Raw genomic sequence first — 18,662 nt, 5'->3', positions numbered from 1 at the left:
CATTTGACCCTTTTGTGTCCGGCTTCTTCCCCTTTGCATAATGATTTCAAGGTCCACCCATGTTCTAGCATGTGTCAGGATTTTGTTCCTTTTTATGGCTGAATAATATTCTCTTGCATGGATATAATCACATTTTATTTATCCATTCATCTGCTGATGGACATTTGGGTTGTTTCTATCTTTTGGCTCTGGGAGTAGTACTGCTATGAACATTCACGTGTAAACATTTATTTAAATGCCTGTTTTCAATTACTTTGGGTATATACCAAGGAGTGGAATTGGTAATCCTATGATAATCCTGTGCTTAGCCTCATGAGGAACCATCAAACTGTTTTTGGCAGCCCAACTCTATTTTGTTCATCTTTTGAGTCTGAGCATGTATTATAATGTAGCCCAACAGCTATTTACTCATCTGACAAACATACTGACCACCGAGCAGTGGCTGGGTGCTCTGGAGAGGACAGGGTGATCAGAAATGGAGAGAGCGCTCCAGAAACTCACAGGCTAAGGAAGAAGTGAGAAACGTCCAGTTATAATTATTTATAAGCTGATAAACCCTGTGGGAGATACAGAGTGACATGAAGTTCTGGAGTTGCAAGAATGATTTACCTCTGGGGGGGTGGTGTATGTGGAGGGTGGCTTAGAGAGCAGACTTCATGGAGAAGGTAGTGTTTGAACTCACGGCATGATGAGATAAGGATGGGGGAGAGCGAGGTGGGGGGATGGAGGAAAAAGCATCAAGAATGCCTGTGGTGTGGTAAAGTGAGTGATGTCTGTAAAGAACGGGTAGTCGTAGAGCTTGGCTTAAGTGAAGGGTCTTACAGACTAGCACAGAATAACATTGCAAAGGTACGTTAGGGCCACAGGCCTTTTGTGCAGGGCTGACAAGTTAGGAGAGTAACATGAACATTTTTTTTTTAAGATTTATTTATTTATTTTGAGAGAGTGAGAATGAGAGAGAGAGAGAGCACACGAGAGGGGGGAGGGTCAGAGGGAGAAGCAGGTTCCCCGCTGAGCAGGGAGCCTGATGTGGGACTCGATCCCGGGACTCCAGGATCATGACCTGAGCCGGAGGCAGTCGCTTAACCAACTGAGCCACCCAGGTGCCCGAGTAACATGAATATTGCTATGTATTCTATGCTATGTATGTATAAGCACTGGCATAGGTACATCTGTACTGTATTATCTACCCCTTTACCTTATACACAGATGAACGTGAATCCAAGTGCACCTAAAATTCCTACACCGCCTGTAAGACATCCAATGAAACACAGGACACAAGATGCTTGTGACCCACGGGGCTACACGGGGCCCACTTCACCCATCAACACCCAGATCATGGTTGTGGAATTAGGTCTGCACAAGAAGCTGCATTAACACTCAGTGGAAACAATGTTTAAAGGGATCTCCAAGTCTTATCTCCTACTGTAGAGACATCTTTTCTACCTGACTTCTATGCCATCTGCAGACAAGGAGCTGTCGCTCCCCCTGAGGATCTGCTCTCACTGAAAAAGCAAAAAGTCCCTGCCTCTTCCTGTGACAGCATGCAAACCCACACACACATAATTATGAATGTGTGTATGCAAAATATATACATTAGCGGTCCTCAAATTTGAGCATGCATCAGAATCATCTGGAGAGCTTGTTACAACACAGATGGTCGGTTCTTACCCTCAGAGTCCTGCTTTAGTAGGTCGTGGGAGGGGGTGGGCTAAAGATGTGTGGTTAGAAGAACAATATCAAATCACAAAGCCAGCTGTGCCCATCAGCACACATCCATGGGGTTGAGCCTGAGAACTTTAAAATGACCTCTTCTCAAAGAAATTGGGCTATGGGTAAAAAAGGCAACAAAACAGAAAATAAGACCTCCTTTCCTCAACTCCGGAGGGCTTATTTTAGTTTCTCGTGATGACAGTCAATCACTCTCTTCTTGTTGCCATAATGTATGATACACATAGTGAATACTGTGAGCACTTGCTAGTGGGCAAAGGTTAGGGGAATCTTTGAAGCTGATAAAATGTGGGAAAGATGGACAGATTTGCTTCAAAAGCACATTACAGTTTGCTAAAGAGGCAGCTGCAACTGGTCACCTAAATTTGTAGCAAAGGAAATGTACACACATACACGCGTGCACCCATGTCCACATCTATGTGTGTGTATATATGTATAGATAGATTGTTGGGGGGGGTCCTCCTGTTGGTTGTTCTGAAGGATTTCCTTTGAGAGATAATAAATCAAATGAGCGAAGCCTGAATGGGAGGAGTCTGACTTATCTGGGATTTTATGAAGATAGAGCCTGACATGTTTCATTTGTTTAATATCCTGTAGACCTTGACTTGAGCTTTGCTAATATCATCATGTATGACAAAGACTCAGACTGCAAACCCAGCACAGCACTTTAGCAATTGCTCTCCTTGGACAAAGAACTATTTACAGATAAGATTAAATTTATGTGGGCTGATAAACTAAACATTATCTGGTACAAACTGTCCACCACCCCGAAAGGAGTTGATAAATACATCAATAACTCATCAGGATTTCTACAGAGAGGGGGCCTCTTATCAGAAGGCCATCCAAGCTATGACAAAATGTCCTGAATAGCGAGAAAATGGTAGACTATAGAATGGGGAAAAGACTGGACACTTTGGAGTTTTGTCTTGTACAACCCAACAGCTTAAACCACCCAGGGCCATCATCTGAAAAAACCAGCTTTCTCTTCATTGTTAGCTACAGCTGCCCAACCCATGAGCTCTCTGATTTTAGGGACCTATGTGAAGACTTCTGCAATGGCAGTAAACGGCTGGCACAAGATTAGAACCGTGTTTCTGCCCTGGAAGTGCTTTGGTGTGGGTTTATCTGAAGAAACATGCACCTTGCACATCTTCAAGAGCTCAAGAAATGCACTAACTTGAATTACAGGCTAAATTAGTGGCTCTGTGTCAGAGACTTTGCAGTCTTGAAGCTTTAGATGATGGAAACTGCAAGGAAAAGAAATACTTATTCATCCAAGTGTCTTGGGGTGATTTTGAACTTGCTCGGCAGACTGGTCCCGCCCGGGGACAAGCAGGCTATTAATCCCTATGGGACGTCATTCCTTCCTTCCTAGTCCCAGGTTAAGTCCCAAGACCCATGAGCAGGTGGTGATGAGAGAAACATCTCCAGGGTCTATACAGCATGTTACACGGTCGGCTCACAACAAAGTAAAACCCTTAGTGCTCAGCTGGTGCTGTAACTTGGGTATTTTTCATATCAGCTTTTGAATCGCTGGCTTTAGTCAAATGGGCACAAGAAATGACATCAAGGATTTAGAAAGGAATCAATGTCTTCAATGAATGTAAATGGACTGTTCTGAATTTATACTCTTGGTGACAGTGGCATCTCTATTTGTAGATCTCTATTTTCAAATATTTTGAAGTTTTCCCTCTGCAAGGAATTAGCAGCTTGACTTCAAGATCGACAACTTCAATAGAGAGCCAAGAGCCACTGTCCTCCAGGCTCCTTATTGCCAGTCTTTTGTTTGCAAAATGCTACCCCTTTTCTCCCTGGGAAAGCCTCAGGTCAGCTGCCAGACCCAACAGATTTTTCTTAGTCATCCCAACTATGTTAGGGGCAGGCCATGGAGTAATGTAAAATGACACAAGTGTGTACAAAGTTACAAAGCCTACAGGAGCTAGCCCTCAGCACGGTGCACGTATGCACTGACTGGGAGGGAAAATGGGCGGCTTTTATTTATTTCTCGGGCTGCCAAATACCAATTGGTTATAAAAATTACATCAATTCCATATGTCTCATTCCAAAGCCTCATAGATTGGTGGAAGAGGTTCATCACCTGTGGGCTCCACACGGAATGAGTAAGGCACCCAGGTTGCTGGGGGCTGTGGCCCTGTTGATGAAGGCAGTTCCCTATGTTGAGACATCACTTTTGGTTAGCTTGGTGTATCTGTGGGTGGTTGGAGAGAAACACTAGGGAAAGAGGTGACAAGGGAGGTTTTTGAAAAGAACTCTAAAGGCAAAACAGTTATTTTATACAGAGTCTTAGTAAAAAATTGCTTTAAGGGAAGGCACTGTGATCTAGTTGGTTTGAAAGATCTTTTTCAACCCAGAACTACGGACTTGCCGAATTAAAAATACTCATTAAGATTAACTCAGGGAACATTTACTGGGCTCCCACTATGTGCTGAGTCATTGGAGTTATAAAGATAAAGATGGCCTGATCTTGTAAGTATGCATCAGATACCATCACCTCAATTAGAGATTGCAAACAGGATCTCCAGAGGAGTGAACAGTCTCACCAGAAATATGACAATCATCGAGGAAAACTAATAACGTGGCCCCATGCTAAGTCTTTTTAACTACCCCAACAGTCACAAGGATGGTTAAAATGTCCAGTCAGAGATCATGCACAGTAATGAAATGTGTTTTTTCATTATTGTCCAGTTGAGCTGCGGCCATTTTCTTAAAGGACAGCTTTCAGGCAGGACTCAGAAGGGCAGGCCCCGCTCTCATTCAGGAGGGTCGCCGCCCAGCTGGAGCAAGCCAGCATTTTGGTTACATGCCCACTTGGTTAGATCAAGGAGACCTAAATCTATCCATTTGCTTATTCAGACAGTCCCTACCACCAGAGTATCTTCGATTTCAAGGTCTTAAGATTTCTTGTGCTTACATCTTCAAGTACCAATAAACACAGTAATCTCTGGGGTCAGGGAATAAAGAAGAGGTTCACATTTTATTTGGTTTTAGGGCATTGAGATATTTCTAAGGGACTGGTTGGTTATCATTGACATGACAGGGGCATAATCTAGGCAGATTGCAAAATGCTTTATAGCTCATCCTCTCAGAATGATAAGATTAAAAAGGAGAAGGGTATCATTTCTCTGTAAAGACTACAGTGATTAAAACATTCAAATTCTGTCTCCCTATACGTGCATACGTCTGTACATACATATGTACTTACATCTTTGGGGTTTTGCTATAGGACGGCCTATGTAGGAAGCTAGTAATTTGTTTCTGCTGCTCCAGTTCTGCTAGCAAACTAACCAACAGGAATGAGTCATCACCAAGTATGAAGGAGGGAAAGTTCTAAAGACTAAACGTATGTGTGCCTAAGAGCCTTATCACCTGTTCTATCCTTCTGCAACTTAGAACAAGAGCCAGGTGTATACCGAAGTTTTGGTACAAGCATTTTTAACTAACTTGCCAGTCATATGGCTTCATTTGAGCATGGAGAGCTAAGACATGCATGAAGGGACAGGCTGACAGTTAGCTGTTCTCCTAACACTCAGCCAAAGGAAACGTCTGCCTACAAAGAGCTGCCTCCCCGAAAGAATCCTGCTAGGCCTGGTGACATCTCCAAACCTAATTTTCTACATTGGAAGGCACCTAGGAGGCATGCAACAATCATCTAACAAATGAATGAACACGTGAACAGATGAGTGAACAGATGAACAGAGTGAACAGATGCTTGCTCTAGGACCAAGCATGGGAACCCATTGCACTGTTGCAAGAAAGCTCCTGGGCTGATGTTTTGAGTCCTGCGGTTCAACATACAGCCTCCCCGACCCCGCCACGATCGCCCATGGTCATGTGCACACAGCCATCACTCTCAGGCTGGCTCACCTGGAGGAAAAGATTTAGCCCTGAGACAGCCCCCTTTGGGGAGGGTGTCTGCCCGGAACATTCCACGAGTCTCATTTTCCTGGCCTGGCAACAGTCATTTTGGAAATACTGAGAAGCAGTGAGAACGGCATGTTTATAAGATGGCATGCTTTCCTGTTCTGTGCAATGTTTGAGTGCATCCTGCATACGACTCTGACATGCAGGATGGACTGGTTATTTTTGCTTCCCGCTTAAAGATAGTTTTGCTTTTCGGAGAACAAATTCACCTCATCAAGGCTTAAAGGCTGGGGCAACGACAGGTGCTCACTTGACTCACACTGGGCTCTTCACAGAGTAAGACCTGGCACACAGTTAATGCTTAATAAATGCTTTCCGATAATAGTGTTATCCTAGTTTAAAGAATAATCAAACACAGGCATGAACTTACAAATATACCCCCAAAGTGATCTCTATTGCTCTTGGAGAAAGCCTCTCAGGTGGATCTCAGACCGTGTGGAAAGCCTGTTAAGGTTGCCCTTACGTCGATGACTTCAGGCCTCAAATGAGGTCAGAAACCCCTTGATTGGAGCCAAGTACCTGAGGTGGGAATTGTGTCAGAGGGCTCCTTGTCAGGACACAGGATTTCTGTTCCGTCTCTCACCTGCAATGAGATGCGCAGAGAAGGAGTAGAAATGGATCTTGCAATGTAGGAAACTGGATGAGAAGCAGGGTCTTTATTTGGAAAACACCGGTCAATATAGAAACGTAGGTATCGCTTAAGATCCCTCCCTCTCCTTCAACACTCCTATCCGAGTGTCTACGACTTCCTTTCCTAAATGCTCCCCATACTGTCCCCTCTCCCTAGTCCCTCCACCCGGGCCTAGGCCCAGGCCTGTGTTACTTCTTGCCTGGAATCCCGCAGCATCCACAGCCTTCAGTCCTGTGGGCTTCCTCCCCAGCCTCTGAGCCCATAAAGATGATGTGCTCTCTCTCCCCCAACATAATAAAACTGTGTCACCACCCCCCTCACCCAAATTCTCAGTGGAAGCAGGATTTTTGTCTGTTTTGTGTACTGTATCTTTATAGCCCCGAACAGTGCACAGTAGATGCTTGATTAAGTATTTGTTGGTTGAAAAAATACATTTCTGCTGCACTGACATCAGCATGAATTCCATCCTCTTTAACACATCCCAAGAGGACCCTGACATTCTAAACCACCAGCTCTTGACTCAGTTCTCATGTTCTCCATGTCTCTGCCCAAGTTCACCTCCATCCCCCCTTACCTTTCCCTCCGAGTTCTCACACTCCCATCCACCTGGTCACCCTTAGTCATCCTTCAAGGTTGGGGTCATTTGTACTCTTTGGGAAGCCTTGTCAACTCTCTCTGGTTGGTTGCCTCCTCTATGTTCCGGAATACCCTTGGGAACTTTAATTATAGGACTCACTCCACCATGCTACAATTGCTGGTTGGTTCCACTGGGCTGAATTCCTTGTGACACGTGATGTATTTTATCCGTGGTTTTCTCGCTCATGTCTGGCATTCCTCCATCCACCCACCCATTTAGCCATTTGACAAATAGTGACTGGGTACCTGCTCTGAGTCTCTGCATTCCAGTGGTACACAGAAGATATTCAATAAATGTATCCCAAGAGAATGTGTTGCTCCTTCTTATCAGATGACAATAATAGCAACACTTATATAGAACTTAGGGCATACCGGACACTAGTAGATGCACTTTATACTTACTAATGTATTATAATTTAAGAACAACTCTATGAGATCAGGCTGTGACTATCATTTCACAGATTTAAAAAAACACCAAGGCCCAGAGATTGTAAGCCCCTTGCCCAATGACACAGAGCCAGTAAGTGGAAGAGTCTGGATTTGAACCCACAGCTGGTTCTCTCACCTCACGGTACCATGCTGCCTCCCGGATGTATCCTCACGGCTGAGATATTTGTTAGAAAGCGTGGGACACGTTGATAAATCAAGGGCCTTTCACACTCTATCGCTCAGGCTTTGTGGCGGGGACCCAAGCTGTCAGCTTTGCCTGTGCCGCCTGGAGTACCAGTCATCCTCTTTATACAACAGGGAGGCAGCGATGGCATGAGGACCAAAGTTGTCTCAACTCGTAATGGCCCCAGTCCTCTGAGAATGAGGACATCAGCCTTCAAGTGTTTCCCGGCTCCTCAGAGGAGTGCAGGGGGTGCCCTATCTAATCTTGACAGGAAATATCAGAGACACTCATGAGATAAACACCCAGTGAGATGTGAGTGTGAGATGGCCCCGGCAGGTACGTGCCAACTTCGGAGGCCTGGGGGTCTCCATGCTGTCTGGTTTCAGCCTTTACCACATTTTTCCGCTTTTTCTTAACTTTCTCCTCAGTTTAAGGGCTCAGATGAGTCTAAAATGATTTGGGGCGGGCCTGAGGAGTCTTGTTTTACATCAGAATAGACAGGCAGGAAGCAGGCGGTGGCTGAGCACCCCAAGGCACCCCTGAAGCCTCAGAATGCTGCAGGGCAGACCTGCTTCAAGCACTGAGGGGGGCAGCCACACGTTTGCCCTTCCACCCTTTCCAGCCTGTTCACGGGGTTCCAGGACCTAGAGCACCACGTGGAAAGTTCCAAAGATCCAGCAAGGGGTCCCGCCCCTGGTTCATTTGCATGTTTGTCAGTCTCAGAAAACCTCAGCCTACCTCAAGCCTCTCCTGAGATTTTGGCAGTCTGGGCAGGTAGTTGCTGTTCTTGTAGGTGAACAGATAGGGATTCTCCTGCAAAGGAAGGTAATACATTGTAACCGTGACCTAGAAATCAGTATCATTCATTCATCAGGCCGTATCACCCAACAATGCCTCCTTTGACCAATTTGGAACTTTCATACCATCCTTGAAATGATGAGAAAAACCATTCTCTGGCTTTTCTTCTCTGCTCATTAGTTCTCTGAAGGAGCTCATTAATACTTTGAAATTTCCCATTTCTAACTGTCAGCCTCTCTTGCTACCTGAACTTCATGCTACCAGGCAATGTACTTCTATTTCCATAAAAAGAGAACTTAGTTTTAAGCTTCCTGGCAGCCAAGGCAAAGAGGGAAATTGGATGAATTACACAGTTGTTACAGCCCACTAATAAAACCTTACCAATTCGGTATTTAACTAGCATTAAATGATAAAAAGGAATTCTCGGGCTTTATGTTCAGTTTTTTCTTTTCTCTTTCATTCATTCAGTAGCATTAATTCCATACCTGCTATATATTAGGCACATTATTTAAGACACCCATCCTCACATTTGGGACCAGATAAGCTGTGGCTCTGGTCCTATGACCTCCACAGGTGTGGAAGGGGCCTCAGTTCTGCTAACATGGTTCCCCGACCCACAGGTATAAACCTTAGGCGTGTCAAGTACACAAAGCTGTGCGCTGCCTAGAAGAGCCAAGCCAAGACTCTAAGGGGGCTCATGTCTCAGCCGGGTAAGACCCCATGTCACAGCAAAGCCCACTTCTTCGGGACCCCATCTCTCTCCCCAGCTCAGCCAGGGATTCTCTCCCCACCATCTTCCCCTCCCCAGTTCTGGCCCACCTGAGAGGGACATGCCACTGGCCTTCTCTCTCTTGCACCGAATGGTTCGTCTTTCTGTCCTGCTGGCTTCATCTAGAAAAGGAGGTGATCTTTAGAACAGAGAACTCTTGCATAGGTGGCCACATCCTGGGGTATCACCAACAGAGGCTTTTTTGCCCAGCGCTTCTCCAGGTGTGACCCTGGGCCAGCAAGGAGCCTTAGCATCATCTGGGGACACGTTAGAAATGCAAATCTCCAACCCCATCCCAGACTTACTGAAGTCAGAAACTTTGGGGTGGAGTCCAGTACTGTGCATTTTAATAAGCCCTCTAGGAGATCCCAGTGCACGCTCTAGTTGGGGCCTCTCAGCAGGAGGGTTCAGTGATTCCAAACCCACCCCTCCTGATGTTCCAGAAGGAGACATGGAATGCCAGAGACAGTGAGCTGGGACAGGGACACCAACCCTGATGAAACTTCCCTCAGGGAGGACAGCAGGGATGGGAAGGAAGGGCAAACACCTGGCTTTTGTGTCAGGCAGGCACCTCTCCCCAGGGCTCCCCTTCCCTTTGCGTGCACGAACCCCCGTCCAGTAGGGAAGGAAAGCCTCTGCTAGCTGAAGACTGCTTTCATGGCTGGGAGTGAGGCCAGTTATGGGTTCTGCCTCAAGTCCCATGTCCTTAACCGGGACCCAGAGGAACAGACATGAGGCACAGCACGGCCCCCACTCCCAAACAACTTGAACGTCTCGGGGTTCAGGAATGAGTGATGGTGGGGTCAGTGTTGATCTGGGCACCTGCTTAAACGATTACCAACGCCTAGGGAACACAGACAGAAAGTGCATGGTGTGCCAGCCGGGGGCACAGCAGGTGAACCACTCAGGTAAAAGCACTGAGGGGCAGACGGGAAAATGAAGGCAACTAAAGAGTTCAGTGGGGAGAGGACTTGTGTTTTTGAGAGAGAGACACGGGGAGAGAGAGAGAGGGAGGGAGGGAAGGAGGGGGAGGGGCAGAGGCAGTGGGAGAGAGAATCTCCAGCAGACTCTGCTGAGCGCAGAGTCAACACAGGGCTCGATCCCACGACCCTGAGTTCTTGACCTGGGCCAAAATCCAGAGTCAGACACTTAACTGACTGAGCCACCCAGGTGCCCCATGGGCTTTTTTTTTTTTTTTTAGTTCCTTTTGTTATTTTTATTAAAGATCTATTTGAAAGAGAGAGAGAGAGCATGCACTAGCAGGGAGAGGGTGAGAGGGAGAATCTTCAAGCAGACTCCCCCACTGAGTGTGGAGCCCAACACAGGGCTCGATCCCAGGACCCTGAAATCATGACCTAAGTTGAAATCAAGACTCAGCCACTCAACCAACTGAGTCACCCAGGCAACCCTAAAGTCCTTTTGTTATCTTTAAATGGTCATTACATATATGTGAACACTTGAAGGATGAGGAAGCTTTGAAAGAAGACAGATTTCCTTTTGCACCTGCTATTCTGCCACTTGGGAAACTCATGTTTGCTGTCAGCCCTACGGCCCACAGGTACTGAGCTCTCATGGCGGCTTTGTCCCTCACCTCCCTTCCGATGACTTGACAAAGGACACAAAAGGCAGGAGGCTACCAGATGGAGTGCCCTGTCTGGCTCAGTCATGGGCTCTGCCATCCTCCATGAAGATTTTAGATTCTTCAGCAATATCTTATCCCGGCATCTGTGCCCCATAAACAAGAAGCAGGGAGAGACCTTTACCCTTCCTGGGATTAGCTCTTCATCCAAATGGACAAGGTCAGATAAGAGAGTGTAATTAACTTAACCTTTTGGAAAAGGAGGGGCAACCCTTTAGCTCAAAGGCTGGAGGAGGAATGGGGGTTCCCGCCTTCTTTCAGTTTTATTCTGAAAGTGGACACTTCTAGAAATGGGAGGTCCCACCGAGAATGTTCAAGGCTGCTCTCTGCAAGGGAGTGTTCAGTGGTGGCCTGCCTTCTTCTCCCCTCCCGTCTTTCAAGGAATTAATCAATAATAGAGTCTGGAAAGACACTTTGAGAGAGTCACATCTTACTAATTCTGGTGGAATGGACATAGCAGAGCCCATGTTTTTAAGGACCTTAAAGAAGGGAAATTCACAGGCTTGAATCAACACTTTCCTTTAAGAGCCTTTCCCCAAATGTCTCTTGATTAGTCTCCTACATTCTTCCCGCTCCTCTAATGCCCTTTACACCCACTCGGACCCCTGCCCTCCTCGGTGCTCAGAGAGCATGGAGAATGACGTGGCCGGTCCACGCGTTCCCTCCCGCTGTCCTTCCTCGCGCTCCTCTGTGCCGCACACAAGTGCACGCAGGCTCTGGGGACGGCGGGGGCTGCTTTTCGTGCTCTCACTCCCCTTCTCAGTCCTAGAATCACCCACATCTCCTCTCCACAGCCTCCCTGCCACGCTGCAATTAACTGGAATGTGGGAGGGATGACCTTAGACATTCTCTCCCGGGAGAATTCCCACTCTACTGAGCAATTCCCGAGGGTACTCACCTGGCCCCAGGGCTCCAGTGCCCCGTGCTCACGCGGGGCTTGGCGTACAGTGGTGGTGGGGGGGGGTGGTTCTGTGATTACTGGAAGGATCTGGGAATTGAGTTCCCCAAGGGTGGGTCTCTCCAGAACTCGTGTTGCATAAGAATTATCAGAAATGATTGAGGGGGCAGCGGCAGCATTACGAAGGGCCAAGGGAATGAACGATGTCTCCCACCCCAAATCCTCCAGCTTTGTGCCAGGAGCTCAGCTTCAGTCTGGGGGAGTGTCGTGCCGGGGTGGTTCCGGGGTGTTTCAGAAGCAGGGCTGCTCACCCTGTCTCCTGTAGCCGTGTGGAACTTTCCTTTGCCGGCCCTCAGAGCTTACAGGGGCCCTGGGGCTGGGCCGGGGAGAGCAGATCCTGGTGTAGCCGGCACAGCCGCCCCCACCGTGGGGTCCTGGGGCATGGTGGGGGAGAGAAGCAGCGGACCTTGAGCCCCTGTGGTCACAGCGATTGTGTTGGCCCCTCTGTGCTCCCCATGGAGGAGGGTGGCCCTCGTTCGGGGCTCTCTGTGTCTGTGAACGTGGACTTGAATGGACATACCTCACTTTCATCTCTGTGGTCTCAGCTAAGTCCAACACAGCAGAGACTCAAGGAGGCAGAGGCAGAGACACTCCTGCCCTCCTCGTGTCCCTAGGAAGACACGGGAGTGAACCCAAGGGGGAACCACTCATGTGTTTTGCCACAGCCCTCCGAGGCTGCCTGAGGGTCATTACACCCCTTTGGCAAGTGGAGAAAATGGAGGCCCAGAAAGACCACACGGTTCACCCCAAGAAACAACCCCAAACACAGCTGGAACCAGAACTCAGGTTTTCTGGCTCTTTACCCAGTACCCTTTGCCCTCACCCTTTCTTATGGTCCATGCCTGCAGGAGCGGCCCATGCGCTCCAGCAGTTCTAGCAGCTGTGCTCACTCTGGGAGCCATGGATGGTCTGCATTTCACCCGTGAGGAAGCCAGGGGACAGACACACCTAGGGAAGCCCCTCTGTCCCCACTGGCCTGGTGGCAGGGACCTCAAGAACTCTCCCTGGGAAATGACTGGTGCTTGGGTGGACGGGTCTGGAGACCGTGGGGGTAACTGCCCACCCAGGAAAGTTGCCCCCCTCCTCCTCTGAGCCCTTGTGACACCTACTCTATGTCCTAATCCTCTGGCCTAGAGTGTGAACCTTTCTGTCCCCATCTGTGGGCCTGCTCAGACTCATCTTTGTCCTCACCCTCAGGCGGGTCAGAGGGCACTGGGGTGCCGTGTGCCTGCGTGAATGTGAAGGCCAGGGCTCGGGCTCATTCGCGGCAGTTCATTATCACCACTGCTTGGCCACCGATGATGATCAACAGCAAGATGAAGGGGTGGAGGCGGAGAAGGAGGGGGAGGGAGGTGGGGGGAGAGGAGCAGAGAGAGCCGGGGGGAGAAGAGCCCTTGCCCTGGATCTGCTCTTTCTGGCATTAGAGGGTCTTCATTCATTCTCAGGGCCTGCTGATCCCCACGTTTCCTCTCTCAGCAGACCACCCTCATACCAACCCTTGTTAATGCATTAGCCCCTTCTTTTCTCCAATCTCTTTGCTCCCAGAAGTCCTCTTGCCTGGGAATGCCCATGCTGACCTCGTCCAATACATCCTACAAAGCCAATCGGAATCCCACCCCCATGGGGCTCTCCTGATCTCTCGCCCATATCATTTTTGGGTGCACAGTCTTGCACATCACTGCTGGCTGAGTTCAAGTTTGCTCTTGTTCTTCTGGGTTGCCTGATCCTTCCAGCCACACCCTGGGTTCAGCGAGGGTGGAGGTCATTTGGCATGTCTTCTGTTATCTTCCTCGGACCCAGCATTGGGCAGGGCACGTTGTAGGTGCCCTTCTGTCGCTTGGGAGAAAGATGACATAGAAGGAGGAGGAAAGAGGTTTGGCTGAGCTGGAATCAGCCCTTCTCCCCTGGAGAGAGGGTAGAAGGAGGACAGCCCCTGCAGGAAGGGTCACATTCCTTTTCTCTGCCCGTCCAAGCAGCAGAGTAGGTTTCTGGAGAAACATCCTACTGAAGGGTCAGACCCACTAACGGGTCCTTGTTCAAAGAAATCAAAAAACAAATCACTGTCTTCTCCAAGGGATGGTGTGAACCCATTGCCATGGGCCATCCGGGGACCCTGTCTGCTCTCCTTGCTGCTGGCTAATGTGTGCTGAATGCAGCGGCTCATGGGTCTCAGCACAGCACATCAACTGAGGAGATGGGAGCAATTTCTTGAACCAAGGAGGAAGAAAACCAAATTTCCATCACGGGAATTCTAAAACTAGGGCAACTTGGATGGGGGAAAAAATGGCAAAATCAGGTGTCTGTCTGGTGCCCTGGAAATGTTCACAGTTCTGATGTTCTATCCCGTCCACAGACTGATCCCAGCTGGCCCTGGGGGACCTCCATAGTCCGGGGAAAGCCCGTCATAGGTACAGTAAGAAGGGCCCACATGTGGTGAGGACTCACTGAGGGCCAGGAGCAAGCCACACACATGACATGTGTTGGGTCAGGGGTTATGATCAGGAATTTGCAGACGGGATGCTGAGAGCCTACATTCACACAGCTAATGAGGAGTGGAATTAGGACTTCAACCCAGGTCGTCATCATTCAAAGTCCGTGCTCATCACGGGCACCACCCTGGGCCTTTGAGCCACGTGATGGTGGAACTGCTATGCGAACCTGATCCTCAGTGCCCCGCTCCAAGTGAAGTCACCTGCATAGACTCGGAGGAGACACCCTGCCTCTGGGAAGAATGGGACTGTGGTGGCCCAGACCTGGGCTAAGGTGAACTCCCCAGGAGGTCAGAGCTGGGCTGTCACTGGGTATGGGAAGGGTTCCTGGTGGCCCAGAATCATCGTCCTGGGGCCCTGCAGGCATCCTGCAGCCCCTCCATCAGAGCAGTGGGCACAGTGGGTGTGGCGGTGAAGGTCCTTCCTCTCTTCCTGCGTGCCAAACCCCCAGCAGGCACAGCAGGCCCCTGGGGCCCCAAGCCACTCACCATGCTGTTCCAGAGATTCAAGGCGAGTGTGCTGGGATCCTGGAGTGGTTGCTCCCCCTGAAAGAGAACCAGATAAGAACCCCTGTGCGCCCCTAAGGATGGGGTGACCTGATGCGCACTGTGAAGCTCTCCCTGGCAGAGACGGGGTGGCCCTGACCTGTCCAGACTCTCTCAGTCCCATCCCCACCAATAATGGTGGGTACTTACAGGACCCTGTCTGGGGCCAGGGCTCAGAGGTGGGGGCCTGAAGACGGAGGTCAAATGTCTGGCTGCTCTTTGTTAGCTTAAGGCTGTACATACTGAGCTAAACAGAAGGAGCAGGTGATGGGGAAGTGAATCAGGTGTGGTCTGAGTGGGGGTGGGGAGGATGGGGACTAATATTCCTCCTCTTCCTTTTAAACCACTCTCAGAATATCACTGAGGTCCCAGAGGGGACACCATGACTCCAACAGGCAGGATCCAGGAGCCTGGAAGGAGGGAGCATCCCAGATGCACAGGGCTAAAGCCTCGGCGAGAACTTGCGGAGCATGTGTGAACCCATCATAATGCTCATGTGAGTCAAGAGGCATTTGCCCAGTGACCTGGTGGGTGGGTGGGGGCAACTCCAAGTACCCTCCCTCCCAGGGATGGATGTAGAGCATGCGGAGGGGGGTCATGTGGGCTGCCCTGGAGATTCTATCCTGAATAGGCACAAGAGCTAGGAGAGACTGAGGGCTCCTAAGCACCAGTATTGCTCTGAGTTCCATACACATACTTATTTACTCAACGCAATCCTGACAATCAGCCTAGAGGGAGAGAAAGTAACAGCCCTGACCTCACAGATGAGGAACCAAGTCACTGAGAGTGCAAACAACTTGCCCAAAGTCACACATCTGGCCCGTTCCAGAGCCAGGACCTGCCTGGATCAAGTCCATGCTCTACCTTTGGGCAGCTCTGCTTCTAAGAACCTACCTCATGGGGCTACCCAAGCCCGTGGGGGAAACTATCAAGAAAGTATAAGAGAATACCGCAGCCCTTCTCCCCCAACACTGTATATACTAGGCTTGGGGAAGCCCAGCCAGGCTGGGTCTTCTGTGGAGGTGAGGGCGGGAGGGGGGAGGCTTGGTTCAGGCTCCTCACGGCAGCCCTCACTCACCGAAGGTGGGGTCTCGTAGAAGGCAGGCTGGAAAACCACCGTGAAGGACTCCTGTTTGTTGTACTTGCTGGAGGCCAGGAGACGGTCCCAGCTCTCCTGAAGAAGGGAGCAGAGAGGTGGGCACCCAGAGCACGAGCAAGACCCAGCCTGCCCCATCCTCTGACCAGGGAGCTCTGAGAGGGAGCTCTGAGAGGCCCCGAGGTCAGGATCACCCATCTGCACTGTTCAGAGTTAAATGTTATTCGGAAGCTCCCCCTTATCTCGCACATTGGGGCCCTTTGATGAACTAAATCAGGTTTTCATTTTCCTCTGAAGCCCCAGCATCAGGCGATATGTGAGATGGACCTGAAATATATTCTCTGGGAGCTCAAGAAGTACACACCAGCCCGGCACGTGCTAGAGCCCCGTGCTCTCCTCAAGGGCTGGGTTCTGTAGAGGGAGGAGCTGTTAGCCACTCCAAAAAGGTCATGTCCAAAGTGAGAAGAGCCATATACAGCTTCATGTAGGACTTGCTTCTTAAATAAAAACCATCACTGTAACACAGGTCAGGAGGAACTTGTGCTTTGAGCTGTTTGCTGACAGGGATGATGGTGTCCACTGAGCCATCCACGCTCCCTTGGATCCCTTCTCTAAACCAGAATGGCTCATCTTCTGGAATCCTGACTTGCCCTGGGGCTGTGGTCTGGGAAGCAAGCCCAGCCTGGGCAAAACCAGCTCACCAGCCATGGATGCATGGTGCAAGTGGTGATGGCAACCAAAAGCATTTCAGAATGAACTTGCAAAGTTCTTCTTGATCTTTGACTTTAGGTACCACGACATCCCTCCCCACCCCCCCCAACCAGTGTTTAGTCCCCACTTCACAAAAGGAATACCAGCACATCGCCGGGAAGAGAATGCAGAGGGGCTCTCTTTGGTCCCTGACTCTCATCCCGAGTTCAGTGGAAGAAGTCTGACGTTAAGGAGCTTGCTCCCTCCCTCCTTGTTCCTACCATCCCTGCTCTCCTCCAGAACCACCTGCCCCTGGGGGCCAACAGCCAGCCTCCCAGGGTGGCCTCACCTGATAGGACCACTGTGTCACCACCTTGGAAAACTTCGAGGTCTCCCCTGAGTCCCTGCAGGGCTCTGCCGTGGGGCTGCTGGTTAAAACAAGCCAGAAATGAGAGTGTGGGTGCCATGTTGGCCATTCAGGCTGCCCATGGGGGCAGTAGGGTGCTGGGGGGGGACACTGGGAGTTGCTTAAGGAGTGTGGAAGGAGAAGTTGGAAGTCTTAGAGGTTCTGGAGAAGGAAGGAGGCACACATTGGGGAGAATAAAGGGTAGGGTCTCCCTCATAGGACTTAAGCATGTGGAGTGCCTCACACTGTGCCTGACACATGGCGGTCAATGAACAGTTTCATTTCACTTTCCCTTTTTACCTGAGCTGAGTCCCTTGGTCCCAGGGAGAGACCATCAGAGTCTCAGAGAGATCCACCAGGTTCACAAATGCTTTGGGGACCTAGGAGGGGACAAGGGAAAAGATGAGCATTTGCAAGGTCACCACGGCTGCCCAGGGGCTTCTCTGGAACCCTGGGTTTGAGCCTTTTTGGCATCTGGTTGAACATGGCGGGCCTCTCCTTGATTAAAAACCTCCTTTGGGAAGTGTTTGGTTGGGGTCTGTCCAAAGTGGCCAGCACAGCCAGCCCTGCCATTCACCATGTGTCATGGGGACAGGGCATCTCCCCACCCCAGTGTCAACAGGGGGAGCAAGTCCTCAGGGGCTGTGGGCCTGATGGGAAAGCTGCCTCCCTGGGGAGCAAAGGGTGGGGGTGAGAGCTCCCCTGGGTTCTCAGAACTGCAGTGCTCATAAAGGTCACTTTAGAAAGGGAAGGCCCTTGGGCTGCCCCTGCCCCAGACTTAGAGGCTTCAAGGACGAGGAGGGTCACTGCGACCCCAGGGAGGAACAGTGCTCTATCCCTTCTTCCTCCCCAGAAGCCTTGCTCAGAAATGTCCTTCTCCCTTGGGTCTACGTTTCCCTCCTGAGTCCATTTTCCTCATCTCAGCCTAGGGCCACTTGAGAATCAACTGGCACCTGCCCCATCAGCCCTTGGAAGGGCAGCTTCCGTCTCGCTGCCCAAGATGTAAGCAGGGAAGGGCAGCTCAGGGCCTGTGGTCCCCAGGCATTGGGGAGCTGCAAGCCTCACCTCCCGGTGCAGGTAGTCCAGAGCCCCAGCTAGCACGTCCAGGCCTCCCGCCGCGTGACTCTGCTGGGAGAGGAGAAATGTGCTGAGCGCAGGTGGGGACGGGCACGTGGGTCTAAGGATGTGCAGGTTCCTGCCAGCCTGTCCCTTTCTCTCTCCACCCCCTATCTGAGTCCTTAAGTCCAGGAGTAATTGGTTTCCCCTCCCCTTTGGACCTGATTTTCTTCAGAGCAAAGTGATTCCATTAGCCTTTGGGACTAAGTCTGGTCCCAGATTTTTGTCCGTTATCTGACTTCCCCAACCCGTCACTCACCAGGAAAAACCAGACTCTCCCAAATGGGAAGTTCCATGGCAGGGAAGGGCAAAACAAGGTCAGGGCCATTCTAAAGCTCACAAGGAGGGAGGGGACACCGGACTATTCCCAAAGGCTGATGGAATCAATTTTATCTGAAGAAAATCAGGCCCAAAGAAGGAACACAATTAATCCCTGGATTTAAGGACCCAGATGGGTCCCAAAACTTCTACATGGCACCCTTTTATCAGACCTCCCCCTGTCACATGGGCCCAGGGAGAAAGCGCTCAGGGAAAGAATCTGAGCCAGCTCCTGTTACTGAGGATTTCAAGACACCTCCTACCCTCCCAATTCTTTGTTGGTCA

The 18,662-nt window shown here is 50.0% G+C and overlaps 1 protein-coding gene across 6 annotated transcripts in view; it reads right to left on the bottom strand.

Annotated features, from left to right (window-relative positions):
- PLB1 (phospholipase B1) overlaps positions 1 to 18,662 on the bottom strand; it is a 125,822-nt gene that overhangs the window by 67,334 nt on the left and 39,826 nt on the right. For all 6 annotated transcript variants that reach the window (XR_015768917.1, XM_088026380.1, XM_088026379.1 and 3 more), the window contains exons 10-17: positions 18,009 to 18,071; positions 17,244 to 17,323; positions 16,887 to 16,965; positions 15,830 to 15,925; positions 14,695 to 14,751; positions 9,171 to 9,242; positions 8,292 to 8,366; positions 6,193 to 6,256 (exon numbers count right to left, since the gene is read on the bottom strand). Coding sequence is in view for 5 of the 6 variants with exons in the window: in XM_088026380.1 (XP_087882506.1) it covers positions 6,193 to 6,256; positions 8,292 to 8,366; positions 9,171 to 9,242; positions 14,695 to 14,751; positions 15,830 to 15,925; positions 16,887 to 16,965; positions 17,244 to 17,323; positions 18,009 to 18,071 (586 nt within the window). In the remaining variant the exon portion in view is untranslated. The remainder of the gene's footprint in view (positions 1 to 6,192; positions 6,257 to 8,291; positions 8,367 to 9,170; positions 9,243 to 14,694; positions 14,752 to 15,829; positions 15,926 to 16,886; positions 16,966 to 17,243; positions 17,324 to 18,008; positions 18,072 to 18,662) is intronic.

This window comes from Eumetopias jubatus, unplaced genomic scaffold (assembly GCF_037043125.1).
Source record: "Eumetopias jubatus isolate StellerSeaLion01/CBP00866 unplaced genomic scaffold, mEumJub1_p1.0 scaffold_9, whole genome shotgun sequence".
NCBI classification, from domain to species: domain Eukaryota; kingdom Metazoa; phylum Chordata; class Mammalia; order Carnivora; family Otariidae; genus Eumetopias; species Eumetopias jubatus.
The sequence above is the reverse complement of the archived record's forward strand: the minus strand, read 5'-3'. Positions and strand labels throughout refer to the sequence as shown.